This window comes from Astatotilapia calliptera, chromosome 15 (assembly GCF_900246225.1).
Source record: "Astatotilapia calliptera chromosome 15, fAstCal1.2, whole genome shotgun sequence".
Lineage (NCBI taxonomy): Eukaryota > Metazoa > Chordata > Actinopteri > Cichliformes > Cichlidae > Astatotilapia > Astatotilapia calliptera.
Window position 1 is genome coordinate 3,336,410 of NC_039316.1, and position 21,655 is coordinate 3,358,064.

The following is a 21,655-nucleotide window of genomic DNA, read 5'->3' on the forward strand; positions in this document are numbered from 1 at the left end:
GGAAGCATCTGCTCGTTCAGCGTGGGAACCCCTCAGGGGGTGACACGGTAATCTGGGTTCACGTCAAACCGAATCTGGCGCCTGTGCGGATGATGCTGTGTCAGTGGCTAAGTCTGTGTGTCAAGCAGCTGAAAGTCACTAAATGTGCACCGTACCCCCCCCCCCGCGGTGTGCGACCTTCACTCGGGCTTTCAAAAAAAAACAAGAAGAAGAAGAAAAACCCTCTCATTCTCTCTCCTGGCTTTGTTAAAATCCTGTTGGTAATTGAGGTATAGTTGACTCAAAGCTGAGATAATTAAAAATGAATGACTCCGACCCTTCTCTACACCCCCCCCCCCCCCCCCCCCCCCCCCTCCCCCAATTCCGACAGAGAGCGAGAGAAGGAGAGGAGAGGCTTTCCAGGGCGACAAGCTCGGCAGGATTAGTTCTAAACTTCAGTCACGAGTCATGACTTGACAGTAGCAGTTGGTGCTGAGTAAACAAATAAGTCTTTAGATTCGACCACTTCAATTACCCCCCACCACCCAACACCACCACTACCAGCCACCCAGACTGCTGTTTTCCCGGAAACAGTAATCACATTCACTATTAATGAGCCATGATGTTCATTCTGGACCCATCCACTCCTCTCAGTAATGCATGCTTTTCGGAACTGCGTGTGCATATTTTACACCTTGCCACACCAGATGGATACCTGCGGTGTCCTGGTTGCGCTCGCTGTCTGACCCCCGGGGCTCCTCTTTACATGCTCAACCATGAATGATGCTCGCTCATCGGGAGAAATTGTCTGATGTGCGATTTTGACTAAAACACTGCCTGCAGAGCGGAGATAATGAAACGCCGGGCTGCAGCCCGGAGAGCGAAGGACGCCAACACACCTGTTCAAAGACCTCAGTTTTCCTTATTACTCTAACTGCGACGCCAACAGGCTCTTCATTTTGTTAAAACACACACGACAATCTCTTTAAATGAGACATTTGACCTCGAGCTGCACACATCAGTGTCCCAGTGTCATTTTTTCCCCTTCTTGCCCACCACATGATCTTCATTAAACGCGCGCAACTGTGGCATCAGAGGTTTTACGTATAGGTTTAAGTGCTCATGCAGAGGAATGAAAAGCCCATTTAGCAGTTAACAGCAGTAATTTCAGATGTTTCTGTGTGTTGTTATGTCTAATATATTTGCTTATATTGGCAAATAGTTTGCAGTCCACAATAGATACAAAAGGTTAAGAAATTTTGTAAGTATATTTCTGCGTTATTGTACATGTTCTGTGTTTCACATTCTAATCAATCCAGTCCCTTTTGGCCACTTATAATATTTTTACAGAAGTGTTGTGTTATATTTTTGTCATTTCTGCTACACTCTTGGCTCGCTCTTGAAAAAGAGATTTTTTTTTAACGCCAGTGAGAGTTTTACATTCATAATTAAACAATATATAAAAGCCTCTTTGACAGAATCTGATTGCAGCTTCTACCTCATGACAGGAATCTTTCTTTCTAGCTTTATATCATTCACGAAAGAAGTTTCTGACGTATGTTTCACAGATTATTTGCCAACAAGTCATTTACAACCGTTACAAATACAGACACTTCTTTTCATTTATTATTGGGGAAACAGCGGAAATCATTTTTGGCAGGCTGGCAGTTCCAGTTGTGAAGGATGCTGGTGGCTGGTGGTGATGGTAGGGGGTTTGGATGGCTGTTCGGGAGTATGACAGGACTCCCGCATTTGAGATTCGAGAGGAGTGAGTCAGCATGCTCTAAGACTGGGGGGGTCAGAGGATGTTGAGGGTAGGAGGCAGACTAGACGCGAGCATGGAAACTCATAATAAGCATTTGCAAAGCGGGTCAGAGCTGTGCAGCGTGCAGTCTTGTGAATGAGGAAGTGTTTGTGCTCTGGCCGCAGGGCTCGAACTGCTCCTATATCTGCCAGACCTCCACCACCCAAAGGTCTATCACCCAGGCTCACCTCCTTGCTGCCCCTTCTTCATCCAGCCCCCGCCACCCACCCCCTCACACAGTCCCCTCCCTTGCCATCTTTGTGGAGGTGCGCTGAATATCGAAGAGCCAGAAGCTGCATGGCTGGCTTACAAAGGATGCTCTCTTCCCTGTCTCCCGCACTCCGCGTCCTGTTCTGCTCTACATTCTCCCTTTACGCCAGGCTCCCCGTGCCCTCCTCCTCCTCCTCCTCCTCCTCCTCTTTTCTCGTCTCCCTCTCAGTCTACGAGCTGCTTCGCTTTCTTCTCTGCACCTCTCGCTCTCCTCTCCGTTTCTTCACCGTCACCCCCGTGACTCTCAGCCTCCAAACCCTCCTCGCCGTATTTGTTTCACAAAACCTTCCATCTTCTCCTCACTGCACCGCCTCCCCTCCTTTCTCTCCGTCTCTTTCTCTTTCCAGAAAAGCATCTATTATTAACACACACCTCTGGCTCTCGCCAAAGACTGAACCGAGGTTCAGGCCAAGCTTCTCAGCATTTTTAATCACCCGTAATGAGCGAGAAATAATTTAAAAATATATAAATCAGTGCCTGAATGCAGTGTGTTTGGGTGATAGCGGTTCACTTATGTCTTACACAGTCTCCGTGCGGCTCTTTCTTAACAGGTTTTCCCTACGCAAGGCTTTATTATTAGAGGCACACCAGCACATTCATGTATAGCAAGTATGAAGAAAAAAAATCAATCAGGCAGCATGAAACCACCAAAATACACCGTGAATCAGAGCTCGTATTGCAAGGGGGATAATGCACTTCATGTCAGTCCTGATATCACGGAGTCGTTACTGTAACTGTAGAAATTAGTCATGCGCAAGTTCCCACTGCGGAGGTTGTGTTTAACCTCTCCTGCCGCAGGATTTTTTTCTTTTTTTTTTGCAGAGGCTGCTGTCGGAGGGCACAGGCACGGCGCTGCTGTCAGATGACTGAGGAGATACGCAGGCGAGGGGCGTCCCGGGTGACAAACGTGGCCTCTTTTCATCATCCGCTTCCCTCCTCTCTTTGAACAAATACAAAGGCTCAGAGCCAACTACTACTTTGAGTTGCAGAGCTCGAAGAGAACTAAGGGATTCAGCTATTATTTTGTCCGGAAACAGGGCTCTAATTGCAGGGGAAGATGAACCAGAGAAGCTGAAAATGAGATGAATCTAGCCCCTCCTTTTATTTTTGTGGTGTTTTTGGTTTTTAAATCACTGGTTTATTTATACTGGTAAACATCAAACAGAAACAACAGCAAAAAACCAAGAGCAGACGTCCTCCCAGTCACCGTTTCTCTTACATTTCATTTGATTTACAATGGTTGTCATCGGCATGACACGATCACTTCAGTAAGTTAGGGGGGGAAAAACACAAACAAAGCAAAAACATGAAAATGAATCATTCCCCTGGATCCACGCGTAACATCAGATTACTTCCCGCACCTTGTCACGCTGTGGGTGTTGGCTCAATCGTCGCTCAAATCAGTCATGACAGGAATCCTATCAGAGTTGAGTCTTCGTGTAATTACGTGATAAAAATGTATCGATTCAAACCGGAGGGCAGTATTAGGCTGAGTCGACTTGTGCCACACACACACACACACACACACACACACACACACACACACACACACACACACACACACACACACACAAAGAAATGCTGCATTGTGCTGTGTCTGGGGGTGGGCTGGGTGGGGATGAAAAGATAGAGGGCTGTCAGTCTACTACATTCTTTTCCTACACCTCTGGGATGTAAAGCACATTCGTAATCTCTCCAAAACCACATCCAAAGTAATTAAGACATGTCACTGTCTGCAGAGCTGGAGACAAGAATCGTGTAGTCTACAGAGATTGTATCACTTTAAGTAACAGGCAATGAGATTGTTAAGTATAATAACCCCATCCCCTGTGCGATGCTTCTGTTATAATACAGTTTTGTCCAGGTTACTGCATTCGATACCACATGAACACTTACGGTTGTACTGAGATATATAGTATCTCACACAACTAAAACATGTTTTGTTTTGTACATGAAGTTTGATTTATACATTGTTGTGCCTTTCATCAAAGTTTGATCAAACTCTGTTATAAAGAAGACTTTGATAGGTTATAAGGTAGAAAACAAATGTGAAACTTTTCCCGTAAACCCTGTGTCGCCTGCCTTCTCCCAGATATACGAGAGAAGCCTACAGGTCCTTCAACAAAGAGCACAAAAGCTCCAAAACAACAACACAAAAAACAAAACAAAAAAAAACCCCATGGCATAAAATCCTGTCTGCTCACCACGGGCCACAAATCCAATCCAGCAATCCAAGAGAGCGCAGGTAGCAAAACTTCAAAATCATAAAGTGCTCTCCAGAAGCCACTCAGACCTCGAGAGCTTGTCCCTGGCCCGGCGAATGTTTGTTGTGCTCTCGAGCTGCGGCAGCTCTCCGCTCATTGACAGGCTGCGTTTGGAGCGCAGGCTGGCCCCGGTTTTTGGGTAGGCCACGTAGCAGCGCTCCGCGTACGACTCTGCGTTGAACGAGTGCCTGCGGTTCACCCTCGCCCCTCCTGCGGGAACAGTCATGTATTGTCGAGCAACTTGATGGGGCCGCGGAGCCCTGGGGATGGCAGTCAACTTGGTGGGCTGGCCCGGTACAGCGAGAGTGATGGCTTGGGCCGTTTTCACATCCGACGAGTTATTCCGGTTCATGTTGTCGAGCTCGACATCTGCTTCGGCTCGGCGAGCCTCAGAGGGTTTTGTCGGAGCGGTCGAATGCTTGGGTCTCGGAGTGCCCGGGGAGGCTGGGTGCCAGCTGTGACTTCCAGCTGAGGTAGAGACCGTGCAGTCAGGGACAGACGGTTTCGTGGATGCCACCACGACAGGCGGTCGCTGCTTGGCTGGCTCCGGGGCAGGCAGGGCGACACGGAGGCAGTCCTTGTCATTCTTCTCTGGCCGCAGAACCTGCTTAGAGAGGGACTTGGGAATCCCACAGCCCTGTAGCTGTCCATCACTGCTCAGTGACCTAATATCCCCCATCTCTAGTGCCTGACAGGAGGCAGGGAGAAGGCAAGAGCGAGAGGAATGAAAGCAAATCTATGAGACACACATTTCAATACAGACAGAACTAATAAGGATTAAAAGAACAAAATGCAAGGAATCGTCGCCCACTGACCTTATCTGTATCCCCTTGGTTACACACCCGATAACGCACAATGAGGAAGATGATAAAAGCGAGCACAGACGCCACGATAATCCCTCCGATGATAACCACAATGGTACCACCGAGAAACTGGGACTGCATGAAATGGCATCTCAGGTACTGCGGCTCAGTGGTAAAGTGGATGCAACCAATCACCCTGGTGGCGGTCAGCGAGGTCACCTGGTCGTCATAGATGGCCAACACGCACAAGTCGTAGTGCGTACCAGCCGCCAGGTTGTTTACTAAGATGCTCTTACTGGTCGGGGGTATCATCCTGTAAAAAAAACAAGAAGAAGAAGAAGAAGAAGAAAAAGAAGAAAAGGCTTTGTGACTGTTCCGACATACTTTAGATTAGAGAAGGCTGAATGAAAGGAGACAGAGCAAATCAGATTATCAGCCTTATTGTTTTGTAGGGATAAAAATGACATGACAATCATTTATCTCTCAGGGGGCTATTTACGATCTGTCTAGGCGTAATCTTTTGTGACATTTGATTTATTCTCTCAAACATCATTACAGATAAAAGGTTGCTTCGGTAGCTGGGGACACGCGGATCCCCCGTTTGTTCACAACATCAAGATTACAGGACGGGACACAACTCTTTAATGTCTCTTTAATTCTGTGGCCGCGGCTGAAACACCATATGTGTTACTGACTTTGAAGTTCATTTAGGGAGAAAAAAAAGGGTGGTGGTGGGGGGCAGTGGGGTATCTTGCGAAATGATCCTATCATATCACAGTGATTAGCACAAAATATGCGGTGAAAGGGTGCAGAGATGAAAGTATCCTGTGTACGCCAGTTCCTCAGATGGGCATGTGTGAAGCCTCTGATGCTTTTTTTGTAAAAACTGTGGAAGACTAGTCTTTCATCTTCCTATGAGTCCTCAGCTTAGTGCTGACATTCTGTTTTGATTTTGTTGATTAAGCATTATCAAGCTTCTGCACGTCGTAAATGACACACTCCAGCAAGGGGAGATTACGAGTCGAAGAATGAGAAGTCAGATACAGTGCATTAGTCTGTCTTCCTGATAGGATTAATAGACGCCACAAATAATCGCGTTGACAGCCAGGTCCATTTCTTAATGACTAAACATCCAAAGTGATTTAGAGATTCAAAGAACACCGTGAAGGTAAAACAAGGGCCGTGGAACGCATACATATGCTTAGATTCAGCTTTAAAGTTTGTTGGGCAGTAAGAAAAGGAGCTTTTTCTTCTTCACATCTGCTCACCTGTATACCAATGAATCATCGTACGTCCCATTATATTGGATCTGAAACATGCGGATTCCAGGAATACTCCTGTGGAAGTTGAACTTGACCAGAGCTGAGGTCGAGGTGGCCTCAGCAATTACTACTTTCTTCTCCTGGCTCGTCTTTGCATTCCCCAGAGGCACCCCTCCTGCCTCTGCCCCCGTCTTGGTCACTGTGGCGATATCTGATGAGCCGGGGTCACGCTCCTGCTCCTCGACTGTGTTATTGGTGATGTGAGGGAGTTTGGTAATGACCAGCTTTACTGCACTGTGGGCCTCTCCGGCTGGGTTGGAAGCCACACAGGTAAAGGAACCTGAAACAAAAACCAAACAGATTAACTTTCTCCTGCCTTAAATTCATCACAATGTACAAATAAGCCCTGTGGGTCAGAAATGTGTAATAGAGAGCTTGGCAAAGAACCAATTATATATATTATTAGTTCCAATTTCTTCCGTTGAATCTATCAGAAAATGCCAAAGATGATACTTATTTGTGCAACAACAACATCTACAGAAGATGAACAGTTTCTGAAAGTCATAACCTTAAGAAATAACAGGAAAAAAAATCAGCAAAGACCTGTTAGATGCATCTGGATGTTCAGCTAATCCATTTACTGTCCAAGCCATTTCTGATACACTTCAGTGGAAATGTGACTGTCAATAAGCCCTTCTTAAGGAAGGGAAACAGGGAGAAAAGTCTGAGGTATGCCAAATTACACAAGAACCGGACTGAAAGTCAGTGGCAACAGGTCTTATGGAGTGCCAAATCCAAATTTGAAAAATTTGGCTCAAATTTTTGACAATATAGAGGAGGTCAGGAGAGAAGTACAACAGTAACCGTCTACAGCCATCTATAAAACATCTCTAAAACATGGTGGAGGCTCTGCATTTAGCCACTTTTGTGGATCTTCTAAACATGTGTGGATATATAAATGCAGAAAGGTACCCTAACATTTTGATCCATCATGCAATACATGAGCCGGTGCAGTAAAAGCATAGCTAAACAGAAAAATACACACAATAGAACACTATCAGTCATGGATTGACCTCTCTGGAGCAAGGACCTCAACATTACTGAAGCAGTGTGAGATAATCTTGACAGAGAACAGAATAAAAGGGAAAAACATCCAAAGAAGAGCTTTGAATGTCCTTCAAGAAGCCCAGAGAACTATTCATGAAGACTACTTGAAGAAATGACAAGAAGTCGCCTAAGAGAGTTCAGGCTGTGTTGAAGAATAAAGGTGACCATATCAAACATTGGCTTTCAACTTTGTTACAATTGTAAAAACTCTATTTGTTCCTCATAGTCTGTATTTCCATATATAATTACACTTGCTTCACTAAGTCACTGCACCTGTTTCCAATTTTCCTAACCAAATATAAAGAAATGAGGAGTGGCTCAAGACATTTGCACAGTACTGTATATTCTCTTGTGCACTGTGATCATTGTACAACTTCCTCGTCTGCTTGGTGTAACGGTTGTGCAGACAAATCAGAGTGGTTACAAACAAAGCACAGAGCCATGCATACTCTCTGTGTTTCTGAATTATACATTACTCTGACCTTAGAGGATCCTCCGGCTCTGCTGATGTGAATTATAACACCAGAATAAACTGAAATGAACTGAAATGGAGGTAGTGGGATATTTTTCACCTGCTTTTTTGTCCGTTCTTTCCATCCTGTACAAATTTATGCTTGACTACATTTGTTTTTACTGACTTTGTGTGAAAATTTCTTTGGATACAAGGCAAAAACTGCAGTTTTTCAAATGGTCCCCTGAGGCTGACTCCAAAAGGCTAGTCAGTGATAAACTCCCATGCTGAAATGCGACTATTTCCAGCAAAAACACATCAAATAAATTGAATTTAAAAAAAACCCCAAAGGTTACAAAAACAGTTTCAGTCCTTCTAGCTGATTTCCCCATTCATGACAACTGTGCAGTTTTCAAATTGTGCATTTTTAGGGGTCATTCTGTGCAGACAGATGGTTGCCAAGACAGGCGGATATAGCCAGTAGCTCTCTACGAGGCTTCACCGTAAACAATTTAAATGAGTGAACTGGACCAGACTTGATGTTTATGGTGTTGGTGCTTTTCACTGCACTCTTAATGCAAATATCTGACAAATAAAAGTGCTTTCTGTGTGCCTAATTGGACTAACAGATCATCCAAGAAGTCTGTGCTCTGCGAGTCAAATTCTGGTATTTCATTTTTATGTTACTTAGCACTAATTACCAGATATGCGATCTGTGCAAAACACCCATCCAGTCTGTTCTTTCAACAGTAGCTTTTACTTAGCACCCCCCTCCCCTCTTATTTATGGTCACTTCTGGCTTCAGACTGGAAACATTGGAAAAACATCACCTAGCTCTCTCCAAAGGAAAACAAGCTCAGCCTTCCAGCACTTATGGACTAATTAATACAAAATATCTAATCTTTCTAGTGTTGTACTTGAAAAGCTTCTGCTTTGAATCAGGACAGTTCTAAGGACTACCTCGGGATAAGTACCCACTGTGGAAGTCCTGAGCAACTAGATATCAAATTCCAAGTTTTTTACCTAAGCAGCACTAACAGAAACTCTAAAATGATGTAATAGTCAGCCAGCGGATGGTAATACAGCATCACCTCTTGCTGTGGTCTTTTATTTTTCTTTCTAATCCTGTTTCGGTCTCTGCACGTTCTGTCCACATAGCTTCACTGTGGTCGACACCTCGTATCAAACTGATGAACATTGCTAGTGAAGATTTTTTAACATTTCGCTTTGATGAGTCCAAATCACATCATGTAGCTTGTGTTGCACATAAGCTCAATACAGCCTGGAGTCCACTATCAGTTCACCTCTCTGAGCTTTCGTGCCATTTTAAAGGCTAGCATGGGGAGGTCTGTGTTTCCTGCCAAATGTTTCACCAGCTGGAGCTTATAATGGCAGTAGCTTTTGATAGTTTTGCTTGTGTGTTTGATCAGTCAACACTTACATCTAGACTAGTCACACAGCACGTCCCGTCACTCCAACTTCCTTCAAAGCTTAAGCAGAAACAGTACTTACACCGGCACAAGGAGCTTAAAAAGGACCTTTAGCTTCGGCTGCTGGCGATAGTGAATACGAATGTGTTTCAAGATGTTAGACACTGTTTCTGGAAAATTTCAGGTATCTAAAATGTTAATTGTTAACAAGTAAAAGTGTCAAAACACATTTCTTTGCAAACAGATGCATATGACAGGAACTTTGCCACGAATAAGCACACAGGCACGTCTCCACACTCAAAACTTTATCACCCGGTGTAGGTAAATACTACAGCCTTCCATGCTTATGTGCAAGCAAACAACTAATTCCGCTCCGTCAACAACATAAAAGCCCAGTCAGTGCAGTGTAAACAGACCGGAGTCCTTGACAGTGCTGATTAGGATGTCCAGCGTGCCGTCGGTGTGGACTACAGCCCTGGAGGAGTTGGACATAAGGCGTCCATCAGGTGCAATCCAGTGGATAATGGGGTCAGGGTCGCCCCTAGCCTTGCAGCGCAGAGTCACACTCTGACCCTCCAAAGCTCGCAGCTCCTGAGGCAAAGGGAGGAACAGGCAATCAGAGCGAGAGCTTCTTTTAACACCAATTAGATAAAGACCCTGATCAAAACTGAAAAACACAAATTACACACAGAAGTACTTTTGTGCTGCACGGTGTGGCTTAGATATTATTATTAATGCCGTTACTGATGATGTTGCGTTTCACAATCTCATTCCCTGTGAATGTAATCAGCAATTGATCATTGTCACGTTACTGAATTAGCATTATTATAACGGGAAGATCATCAATGAGACAGTACATCGCAGTTCATACGCTTGAGTCCAAATATAAGTTCATTTTCTCTGCAATTATGCAAAATAGGTCTGCTGAATGTAAATGAGATGATATATCTGTAGTTCTTTGGCAAGGATTTGATCAGATAATTTTGTTTGGATGCAAGGATAGAATCAGTCCGAGCTTCCACTGTGTATTGAGAGCTGCACTGCGGTTCCATCGCTAAACTGCAAATAGCTTTATTAAAACTGAAAATCTGACCAAAGAACTCCTCTAAAAACACCATCAGGTGCTGCAGTTTGATTTCAATTTTCAAGCACTTTATTTTTTATGATTTGCGAGCTGAGTGGCCCAGATGAGTCCCACAACTCTTGTAAGAGTTCTCTGAATCACAAAGCTAATATTTGGTGTGACAGTCAAAGGCAGCAAATAGTGCAACCTTGGATTAACTAAGGCAAAATCCGATGTGTGGCTCAGAGTGAAGCAGTACAGAATATTGCGTCTTAACGGTCCACAGCTTAACTCGAAGACGTACCTGAGAGTACCTGGTGATGAGAGGAGGCTCGCACAGGAACTCCTCTTCCGAAACAGTCCAGAAATAGCGTCCGGCGAGGTGTTGCGGTGAAGCACAGGTCTCCAGATCATCCTCCCTCTGCAACCTCCGCAGCCAAAGAAGCTCACAGTTACACCTCAGTGGGTTGCCCCCAAAGCTCAGTGCGAACGATGTAGGCCCCATTTTCCCAGATGTTGCCAGGACCCCAGCTCTCTGGAAAATAGGATCAGGAGGAAGCTTCTGGAGCTTGTTGGAGGTCACATCCAATCGCTTAAGCTTCTGCAACCCAGAGAAGGTGCCCTCTGGGATGTAGCTGAGCATGTTGTGATCCAAATTGAGCGTATGGAGATTGGGCATCCTCTGAATGGCCACCCAGGGGGCGCTTTCCAAGTTGTTGTAAGACAGGTCCAGCTCCTCCAGTGCTGTCAGGTCATTAAAAGCCCCGCTTTGGATGTGGGTGAGCTGGTTGTTGTTGAGGATGAGGTGGTGCAGCTTGGACATGCCGCTGAAGGTGTCGTTGTTGATGCGGGTAAGCCGGTTGCTGTCGAGGTGAAGAGCTCGTAGGTTCTCCAGATCTCTGAACGCGTGAGGCGCGATGGAGCCAATAGTGTTCCGAGACAGAGTCAGATCCACCAGCTTGGTCATGTTTGCAAAGTCTTTGCGTTTGATGCTGGTTACAAAGTTATCCCCAAGACGCATCTCCACCGTGTGCCTGTCAATGTTAGGGGGCACAAACAGAAGCCCCTTTTTGTCACACAGTGTGGCCAAATTAGGGTTAAGCACCTGGCAGACGCAGCGTTTGGGACAGATTTGAACTTTGTGGGCCTTCACAGCCACACCGAGGATGATCAGATACACCAGGAGAGACTCCATTTGGCTTGTCATCAGGTTGATGCGCCTAAAAAATAAACGAATGAGAGACAGAGATGATCAAGCTGTTTGTGAAAATGGCAACAAGTGCAAACCCTGAGATCTATAATTCAAGCTGGGCAAAGTCACATTTAAAAAAGGAAAGAAAAATGGGCAATTCTGCTCTGCAAAGTTAAAGATTTTCCACTAGGCTGCAAACACTATTACTGTCAGCTCACAGCTCTCGTTTTTATAGCGCAAAGTCTGAGCAAGAAGCTAAGCAAATCGATGCCTGAACAAACAATAAATGCTGCACCATTAGACATGAAACTAATTAGTCACCTGCCGACTTGAGAGTGAAACATCCCTGGTAGTCTTGTAAGGTTTTTGTGACAGCTCTCCTTCTAAGCCCCTACTCCTCTGATCATACTTTTTTAAATATATGATCATGCCAGTCCTTTTATGTTTGTGTACAGAAGGATGAAAGTCTAGACTGGCAGTCCAGGGTCTCATCAGAATTATCCTGATATCTCCCAGGATCATATCGCCAATAGGAAGGGATGATTGGGCCCTGTGCCTCAGCGAAGATGTGCTATGCCTTGTTATTGATTTTCTCTCTTCTCTCCCTGATGCTGCTCTTACTTATGACACAGCTGAGATGTGGGGGGAATAAGGAGGGATCCATTTGATGCATCCTGAGACATTGTCAGGGATATAGCATCTCATAAAAGTAAGACTTTGGAGATCAGATGTACCAGAGCAAGAGTGACAGAAGTCGAGATTATATTTACTCTTTTTCTTTCTCCTTTTTTTGGTTGAACATGCAATATTCAGCCCTCTGGGTGTCCAATTACAGCACACAGAAAAGGACACCAATCAAATCAAACACAGAGAACAGGAGATCCAATCCCACAACCTGGGTGAAAATCCAAAGGCCGACCTTTAAATACAGACGAGAACGGCTGATTTATGATTACAGCTTCCTGTGGTTTGCCGGTAATGCCTCTATTGTCCGTGTTGGGACTCTAAGAGTGTGCAGAAGAAAAAAAAACAGTTAAAAAAAATCCAGCCTTAGCAGAGAGGCCTGTCAACTGAGTGCCTTCATGTTTCAAAAGATTCTGTTGCACTGGAGCGGTGACACACAACTCCCGGTGTAATAACCTTGATAGAGTGAGAATGAAGAAAATATCATAGAGTAAAGAAAACAGCAGACAGGACAGGTGTGATACCCTGCCATGCGAGGGCATGCGGTGCCATTCGCTGACAGCTGGGTAAAACGTATTACAGCCCTAACGAGGAGGCAGGAACCATTCCTTTTAAAATGGGCCATAATAGGAAGGGGAGGAATGATATTGTTGGAGACAGAGAGAGAGAGAGAGCACGCTGGGTATGACATTTTCATGAACGCTGCTGATGAAGCAGCGGAGAATAAATGTCTTTTTCTGACCCATTTTTACACGGGACAACGTTACCAAATCCCACAAGATGTGTGCGGGGAGCCGCGGTGCACCGATCTGAGCTGGCGAGAAATGGACCGTGGGATCATTATTTAATGTTGTCATGACTCTCTTTAAAGAGAGCAGATGACTTCACCGTGAAGCAGTGCTGCAAAGCCGTGTGTAGTGCTTTCCAAGTATGCGTGCAAACTATCGACTTTTTATGTGCGCGCACAAAGCGTGAGAGGACAGCCTGCCTAAGTGTGTTCACGTTGGTGTGCCAACCACCTTCTGCTCTGACTCTGAATGGTACGGCCTCTGGTTGTGCAATGAGGCAGAGAGGACCTGCTACTTCCAGACTCGAATGGCGCTGAAGACACGATATTGATTCACTCTGTGGAGATGAGGCTTCTTCTTTCTATTTTTTTTTTCATGGCTGAAAACTCAGCCAAACGTGAAGAGAATGGTTGCAACAGTAATCTCTACAAAATTTGTTCTGTGAGGACAAAAGGACAGCCGCTCGCTGCTTAGATGGGCCAGGAAATATCTCTTACTGTCCCTCAATTTGCATTTAATTACTGGTCTTCCACAGAGATTTGCATAACAGGTTGCACTCATCAGGTACATGAACAAATAAGTAGATGATCAATCAATGTATTCATCAATCACACACTTCATCTTCAAATGTCAACCTCCCCCCCAAAACCTCACAGAAAATCATTATCCACTAGGTCGGCCTGTTCATTATAGTGGAGCGACTTGGGAGGGCCACAAATAAACAAGAAAACAGATAATCTAGTGATGCATTAACCATACTCTCCTTCTTAGTCAATCAAGTGTTCGTTTACTACCTCCGAGCAGGTCTTTTCACCCTCGGAGAAAAGAACAGACTGACAGCACACTCCCACACATAAGCACACACACCAGTGGGTGGGGATTTGTGCCTAATAGAGCCAGATCACTACACAACAACCCCCCTTCCTCATCCCCAGCTACAGAGACACATTCATGTGCAGCAGCAGCAGCAGCAGTAGCAGTTAACAGTAGGAGAGGGTATCTATAGCCTCCCTGGGGTGGCATTGGCCAAGAAAAACCTTATGCAGCATGCTGCATGCCAATCCGGCCGGTGAGGTCATGGGGGATATGTTTTCAGATGGTCTAACTTATGCTGGAGCTCATGTGAGAAAGCCTCTGCAATCCGCGTCTGGGCAGGAAATCAGGGAAAGCATCCCTGCGAGGAGGGGAAGATAATGAGATGAAGTCTGCCAGCGTCTCCACGCAGGTCGGCACAACGGCAGCGGTGGCATCTCGGTTTGCATCTCACCTGAGTTGGCCGGTGGGAGGTGGTGGAGGGTGGAGAGGCCGGACATTTGCTACACTGCCATATATATATATATATATATATATATATATATATATATATATATATATATATATATATATATATATATATATATATAAGCTGTGTTGTGTCAAGGGGGTAAACTGATGCTGCAACGTGACGGTAAAACGGTATCGACAAAACAGTGAAACAGCTCCTCATCCTGCCTGCTTTTATGAGAGCAAATGGAGCCGCAGCATCTGCTGAAGTGGATCATATTTTGACTGAGCTGGTAGAAATTCTATGTTGTCGGGTAAACGCTTGTGTAGGTAAGAGCAGCAGACCAAACATCGATGCTGTGAAGCACCATCCAACTCACTAACACATGTGAATGTGGCCATGTGCTGTGACACCCTGGCTTCCTTTCGTTTTTCTTTTTTCTTCTTACAAAGTCTGCAAATGTTAGAACGTGATAGCTCTTTGGGTGACAGCCTTGATGCCATGGCAACACCGCAAACGTCAGTTTTAGGGTGAGATGTAATCAGTGGCTGATTTTTTTTCTTCTTCAGATAACCTAATATTATTTAGAACAAAGAGTCCTCTCCGAAGGAAAAGGACCTTGACAACTCTTTTGCTCGAAGGCCAGAGCAGACCCACTGTAGCATTTCTGATGAGGAGATTGTGCACTCAGCTAATTCTGGATTGAATTGGATTTTTTTTCCCAGTCTTGCACGTAATAAAAGCCAAAATGACTTGATGGGGAAATCTGATGCAGATTAAATGATTTCTCAGCCCGTGAGTGCATGTCTACCCATCCACATGCGTGCCAGACGGACGGCATACTAAGCAGACCCAGCTGCATCAACAGAAGTGCAGTTCATCAGCATTTACATCGCCTTCTTGTAATTTTTCCCCCTTCATCACAAGAAATTCACCTTGATACACTAGACACCTCGTGACCGGGGGCGTATAAGCACTTTGCATATTCTTCTTTGAGCATTTCACTGAAGCAGGTGACAGATTTTAAATTCTGATCACCGATTTGTGATCTTAATTCTTGCACCGTTGCGACGTGCCCTGAAGTGATGGGCTTATGACCTGGGATTGTCTTCTGGTAGAAAGGGAACACAGAATCCTCAAACACTAAGTCTGAATATCAATGTGGCCTCCTTAAGTTGAATATTCTGCATGATACATACCAGCAGGTGTGCAGATACTCACATCTGTCAGTTCCAAAGTGAATTTCGGGTAAAGGAAGTGCAAAAACACTTCTATTGGTGACAGCACGACTCCCTCATGTTATCATTTACATGTGTGTGAGGGGAAGGGGGGCAGCCATCAGCCATAATGAGATCTCCGCACCTTCTGACTCATTTTCCTTCTTTCAAAGACCCCCAGGATACTGGATTTCTACCTCATGTAGCAGCACTAGCCAAATTGTCTTTTTAAAAAAAAAAAGCTTAATAATGCATAAATCTCCTTTACCTTATTAAGTTGTGTAACCATAAGGCATCTGTCACATACTACACGTGTGAAGCAGGTGTGCAAGTTTGTGTGAGCCATATCTCAGTTTCAGATCTGGATGCAAGCACTTCTCCAGTGGGGGAAAAAAGCTACACAAAACCTAATTTGTGGGGAGACAAATTTGGGTCAGCGAGTGTGGAGCTGGTCTGCAGAAAAGCCCGGGTGCTGAGGAGCCACACATCACTCCTCCTCCGTCAGTGAAAGGAAGCAGCACATAAGCACCAACATTTGAGTGCATTCACAGAGCACAGAGAGCAAATAGAAGCAGCAAAATGAGGCGTGGGCCTTGTTTCACTGGTGTAGCAGTTACAATCATGCCTCGGGCACTCATGAATAATAAGATACGTGATAACTAACACTCCTCAGACAGGACCATTATACCTCATCCTTTATAAAAAAAAAAAAAAATCACTAGGACCATTTCCCCCATACCACCTCCTCCTCATCCCACAGACTTACAATCCTGTTATCAGTTTAGGCTCATTTAGACTTCATCACAGCTTAATTACTGATGAGGAATTTGCATATCAGTTATGGGTTTGACCAGAACACACCAGAGACAAATCTCTCTAAAACACACAAGAAAACACAAAACACATGCAATAAATCAGCCTTTTCCTGCACATGAATCACAGCCACCACGGCCATTATTCTCAGTTTCACCTATATCAGGGGGGAGGAAAAAAGCAGCACCAAACACATACAAATGGATACTAAAAATAAATTTAAAAAAAAATGTTCCTTGGCGTGTGAGATTTTTTTTGACCTTGCGGTACAGGTCCTGGGCTGGTGGGGTTACAGCCACAACCCATGTCACAAGGGAAAATCTGAGCGCATTCAGACGGGTCCTAAGAGAACTACTTCAAGTCAATATTTCGCTTCTTGAAAGACAGACTCCGCAAAAGAGTTCACACGCTCCAATTCACACCAAAGGCAGCCTGTAAAATACTGATTTTTTTTTTATTATTTTACCTTGTAGCTGAAACATGGAGCCAAGTCACAGGAGGGTGGGTTTGAGCTTATTTCCTCCCAAGGGGGCTGGCGGCATACCGAGAGTGGCTTGCCTTAAAAAAGAAATGTGCTGCCTGGAGATAATTCAGGTGTCCCGAAACACGCGTCTTGGTTCCTACAGCATGTGACGGCCTGCGAAACCAGCGATGCCCTTCAAGAAATCCATAACCAGCAGATAAAGGACGGCTCCTTTGCGATCCTGTGTGAGCGGTAAAATGTTACTCTAATTCCCCCTATCGAAAAAAAGGACTAGACAACAGGCAACCCCCCAAACAAACAGGAAAAAAAAACCACACACAAGCTGAAGGGTCCCGGCGTGGCTCTGAAGCTGCAGCTGTATAGGGATCGTCTCTACTGCGCATCCGCCTGGATGCAGCTCCAGAAGAGAAAACGCCTCTGTAGCTTTGTAGCGACGGGCAGCTTTAACATCTACAGCAGCGCTGTGAGCGACTGCTGCTTCCGCTGCTGCTGCCGCTACTGTGCTCAATCCGGCCAGATGTTCGTATCGCTTTCACGGGCTTTCGCTGGCGACGCAGGGTTCAGTGTGAGTTAATCCAGATTGACTGAAGGGTTGCTGCCGTAATATATCCCCTCCCCTTCCCCTTCCCCTCCTTACTGCCCCCGGACTACTGTCAACCACCGACCCGGCTCCATTTCTGACCAGAGGTGTTGTGCTCGGAATGGTAATCGGTGCGCTCTGAGCTGCACAGAGACCATTTGTGTGCACAGACAGATGCAGTGCCTCCCAGCCTATCTCACAGGCAGGCATCATCATTTATTCATGGAGACTGAACTCTGCTGCACGAACGTTGAGTAGATTGAGCTTATGATATTCTCTAAGAATTCAATTTGATTAAATGAAGAAGAAAAAAAATATGGGGCTGAGATGCTGATGCAGATTCAGACATGCAGGACATGAAGGCTAAGAAAGCCAGGCAACAACAAGCAGCCCGTAGGCTTAAGCAAGACTGGTATTGAAAAATCCATCCATTCTCTTGGATCAAACCTCTGCTGCTGCAGGTGCTTCTAGTGGGTGAACGCCAAAAATAGGCTATAGCTGAACAATGCTGCATGTATTACATAGATTATTGGCAAGAAAGTGTTGAGTTGGCTGAAAGAGAAAGGCCCGGCTCCCCCGTGGGTCTGCTTGGCGCTGGACCCATCCCTATCTGATGCAATGATCCTATGGCCTTTTGTGCAAGTTGGCAAAGTAGCCTATATGTGCACAAGTGTATTCAAGTGCAGCAGCACTGTAGTTTTCTTGGACTTGCTGGGTTTTTTTGTTGTTTTTTTTGCTCCTGTAACAACAATGACCTATACCACCCCAGGGCCTTACAGCACTTTGAAATAGGTGTTTGTTGTCATCCAAAAGAATTACCCTGAGGATCTCTACTCTAGATCAATAACTCCATCCAGTTACAACACACCCACTTGAGATCAATATGAATAGCCTAAGTGGTTTAAGCATTCACTGTTATCCAGAACTGGAAGGGCATGAGCTTTTTGTGCACGAACTGTACATGTATGAAAACATGTCACACTATGACTTTATTGTCTCAAAAGATTTGCAGAATCAATGCATCCTTGTGAGCATGATTTTTTTTTTTTAAACCAGCCACATCAAGAACATGTTAGCATTTTGCTGGTGGGAAGTGTTAATGTCAAGCTTGCATCATGAGCTCACAGTTGGTGATATGAAATGACACTGACATGTCTTAGGCTTTTTGTGATGCGTTCCTTTACTGTTGTGATTCAGACTTTCCTGCTTTGCTTTTCTTTCTTTCTTTCACCGGTGCATGTCCCTCAGGAACCGCTGGTATGTGAGGCTGTCTGCTCGCTCGCCGCTCCGGCTCTTTTTCTCCAAAAACAGGCTCACGGTGTCCCGTGGAGGGTCAGTGATGCTGCGACTCCACAGGGTCTCTGTGATCCCCAGCAGCTCACGCACGCATGCAGAGATGACCTGCGGGGTACACAGCGGGATTTAAGAAAGCACGCTTAATGTTTACATTATCTAACCTTATTTAATAAAGTCGTCCCACTGAGAGGGAGAGGAGAATCTTGTATAACAGGGAGAAAGGTTACAGGGTTACACTAATAAAAACTGATGTATCAAATGACTTACAGGTTAAACCAAAAAATAATTATGACTTAACAGCGTGTACACGCTTCTTTGCTGAGACTGTTTTTCTCCATACCACTCATACCACAGTTTATGCTTCCTGGGAGTTTAGCAGAGTTGAATGGCACATTTAGCCAATTTAGTTATGACCCCAGAAATACAGATTAGAAAAAACAGTCACTGTAACTGTAAACAGCCTATATTGGATAGAGCTGATCTGAGTGTGTTTTCTGGCAGTGATGTTTACAACACACGCTTTAATTGGATGTCGTGCTGCTCCAGGGAAAAAAAAGAAAGAAAGCCAAACATGTGCTGTTATTTTGTGGTGCTTCCAGTCAACTTGTAGTAGTGCATACTGCAGAGACATCTAACACAACTGAAGGTGGTTATAACAGTTATTTTTAACACTGTTTTCTGGCTTTTTATGTGTTATATCGTCAAAGAAAGATATAACGCCTTTATAACCTCCCACCATATCTTAAGGGGGATCAATTACACCTTTACCCATGTTTTGACCTTTATAAAGGGGATAATATATGTATGAGTAATCCCTATGAACCTTTAGAGTGCTCTAGACTTTTTCTGCTCTTGGCTCTGTACAATGGCAGTGGGACAGGATGTTCTCAGTATGGCCATCCGAGGCCTTAGATGATAGGAAAGATGGATGCAGTCACTGTGATGTCAACTAGAACATTTTCAGCCTCATCATGTTGGTGTTTTGAAGCCAGCTGTGACTGGAGAGGGATTTGTTTGACTGAGAAACCAATTTATCACTGACAATTTGTCAGGCAACTTCCTCGAAAATCCTCCTTTCTTACTTTTACACAGAATCTTTTTTACAAACTAGATGTCATGGTTTATTCAAAATGATCCGAAACAAGGGACTGCGTCCTAAAACTCATCAGGAAAGAACTGCTACATTCTATTTTCCCATAGACTTCTAGACAACTAAAACCTTTTTTGAAGCTGCCCCCTTTTACTGGTCATTAGCTGGTCATTAAAATATATAAGATTAATTGCATTAAATAGTTCACTTTTTAGACTCAGAAGCTGTCTCAATCTTTGATACTATCTACACTCAATCAATCAGCCAATTAAGTGGCAGCAATTTAATGCATTTTAGGCATATAGACATGGTAAAGATGACCTGCAGAAGTTGTTGGTGCCAGAAGAGGTTGGTCTAACTTTTTCAGAAACTGCTGATCTAATGGGTTTTTTCCTGGACAACCAGAGAATGGTTCAAAAAAGAGAAAATATGGACGAAAATGTTTTGCTGATATAAGAGGTCAGAGGAGAAGGGCCAGGCTACTATGAAGCTATGAAGGTAACAGTAATACCAAACTCATTACAATAGGCTGCAGAAGAGCATCTCTAAATGCACACCATGTTGAACCTTGAAGTAGACTGGTTACAGCAGCAGAAGACCGCACCAGGTGCCACTCCTGTCAGCTAGGACCAGTAAACTGAGGCTACAATTCCCATGGGATTACCAGAATAGGACAACAGAAAACTGAAATTTAAGTCTTAGGCAAACAGATCTGGCTTCCGAGCTAGGCAGCCCTACCCACCTGCTGCTCATACCATTTGTTTACAAGTGCCAGCCATTCAGAAGAAAGATGGCTGTTTCAGAGAGAGGGTGACCTTAAAGACTGTACTAATACGCAGTATAAGATAAATACGAATTTGCGTAATCCGCGAATGCTTTCGAAGTATCTAACAATAAAATTATGGAGCGTTAACTTAGCATGACAGATCCCCTTTAAGTGATGTGTCACCAACCCTTTGTGTTTTTAAATGCATAACCTGACTCTATTAAGCCATACATCAAATTTTTTATATATAAATAGGGCAAGGTGATAAAAATGGTGTTGCTTATTTAGCATCTCATATTACTTACTTGGCAAGTTCTAGCCAACAACTAGAACTAATGCCTCTTTTTAATACCTGCATGTGTTTAAAATCTGTGACTCCCAGTCTTGGCAAGTAGATGCAATTCACGTAAATAAGCTTTCTTCCACTTATGAGGTTGTCCGTGAAACATGCCTGCGACAGAAAGACGTAATAAAGTGAGAAGTTTAAGGAGTGAACTGATTCAATGGAGGCTAACTAGCTTCTTTTTTCACCTTGTCAATGTTGTCACCTAAGGTCAGGTCAGGTTTAACTTACTTTATATTGTGGAAATCCTAAAGACTCAATCCATCTCGCAACATCATGACAATCCCACTGTAGGAACTCCATGTTGCCTTTAAGCATGTTGCCATGGAAACTGTTACCTGGCATTAGGCGTTAATAAGCGTTTACTTCGAAACGTTTTTATAAAATCACTTTTATTTTTATTTTGTCCTAAGAAAGTACCGGGCCTTGTATTTACGGCAAGGGACATCTTTAACACAGAAGTTTGAAAACAGTTTTTTCCTTATCCTTTTTTTTCCAGGATCAATCAAGTGTCACCGACGACTCAACTGCTATGGCTTTGTTTTCCTCGCCACAGCCAATCAGTGTCTCGTCATTTAGGGTGGCTGGTATACCGCGCAGAACGATTGGCTTTTAAGTTAAGTATATCCCGCCCACACTGAAAGGAATCAACGAATGGTTGCGTGCGCAGTTTTCGTTGATCCACACATTATCCGCATTGGTTCT

At 44.4% G+C, this 21,655-nt stretch overlaps 1 protein-coding gene across 3 annotated transcripts; it reads right to left on the bottom strand.

Moving 5' to 3' along the window:
- Window positions 1-3,627: 3,627 nt before the first annotated feature.
- On the bottom strand, window positions 3,628-21,615 carry lrfn5b (leucine rich repeat and fibronectin type III domain containing 5b). Of its 3 annotated transcripts, XM_026143154.1 has the most exons (8): window positions 21,182-21,615; window positions 20,960-21,058; window positions 18,607-18,856; window positions 10,738-11,653; window positions 9,787-9,961; window positions 6,389-6,722; window positions 5,133-5,433; window positions 3,628-5,005 (listed from the first exon to the last, which is right to left on the bottom strand). In XM_026143154.1, coding segments are annotated over exons 3-8 (2,418 nt in total). In that variant the 5' UTR covers window positions 18,609-18,856; window positions 20,960-21,058; window positions 21,182-21,615; the 3' UTR covers window positions 3,628-4,315. The 3 variants fall into 3 exon arrangements, with proteins under 3 accessions (XP_025998939.1, XP_025998940.1, XP_025998941.1); XM_026143155.1 differs by lacking the exon at window positions 20,960-21,058; XM_026143156.1 differs by lacking the exons at window positions 18,607-18,856; window positions 20,960-21,058; window positions 21,182-21,615 and adding an exon at window positions 16,858-18,564.
- Between the last annotated feature and the right edge of the window lie 40 nt (window positions 21,616-21,655).

Coding starts and splice junctions, on each gene's coding strand:
- lrfn5b (XM_026143155.1), bottom strand. Junction 9,962..10,737: donor TCATCACCAGGTACTCTCAG/GTACGTCTTCGA, acceptor CCTTTGCCTCAG/GAGCTGCGAGCTTTGGAGGG. Junction 6,723..9,786: donor CAGCACTGTCAAGGACTCCG/GTCTGTTTACAC, acceptor TTTTTGTTTCAG/GTTCCTTTACCTGTGTGGCT.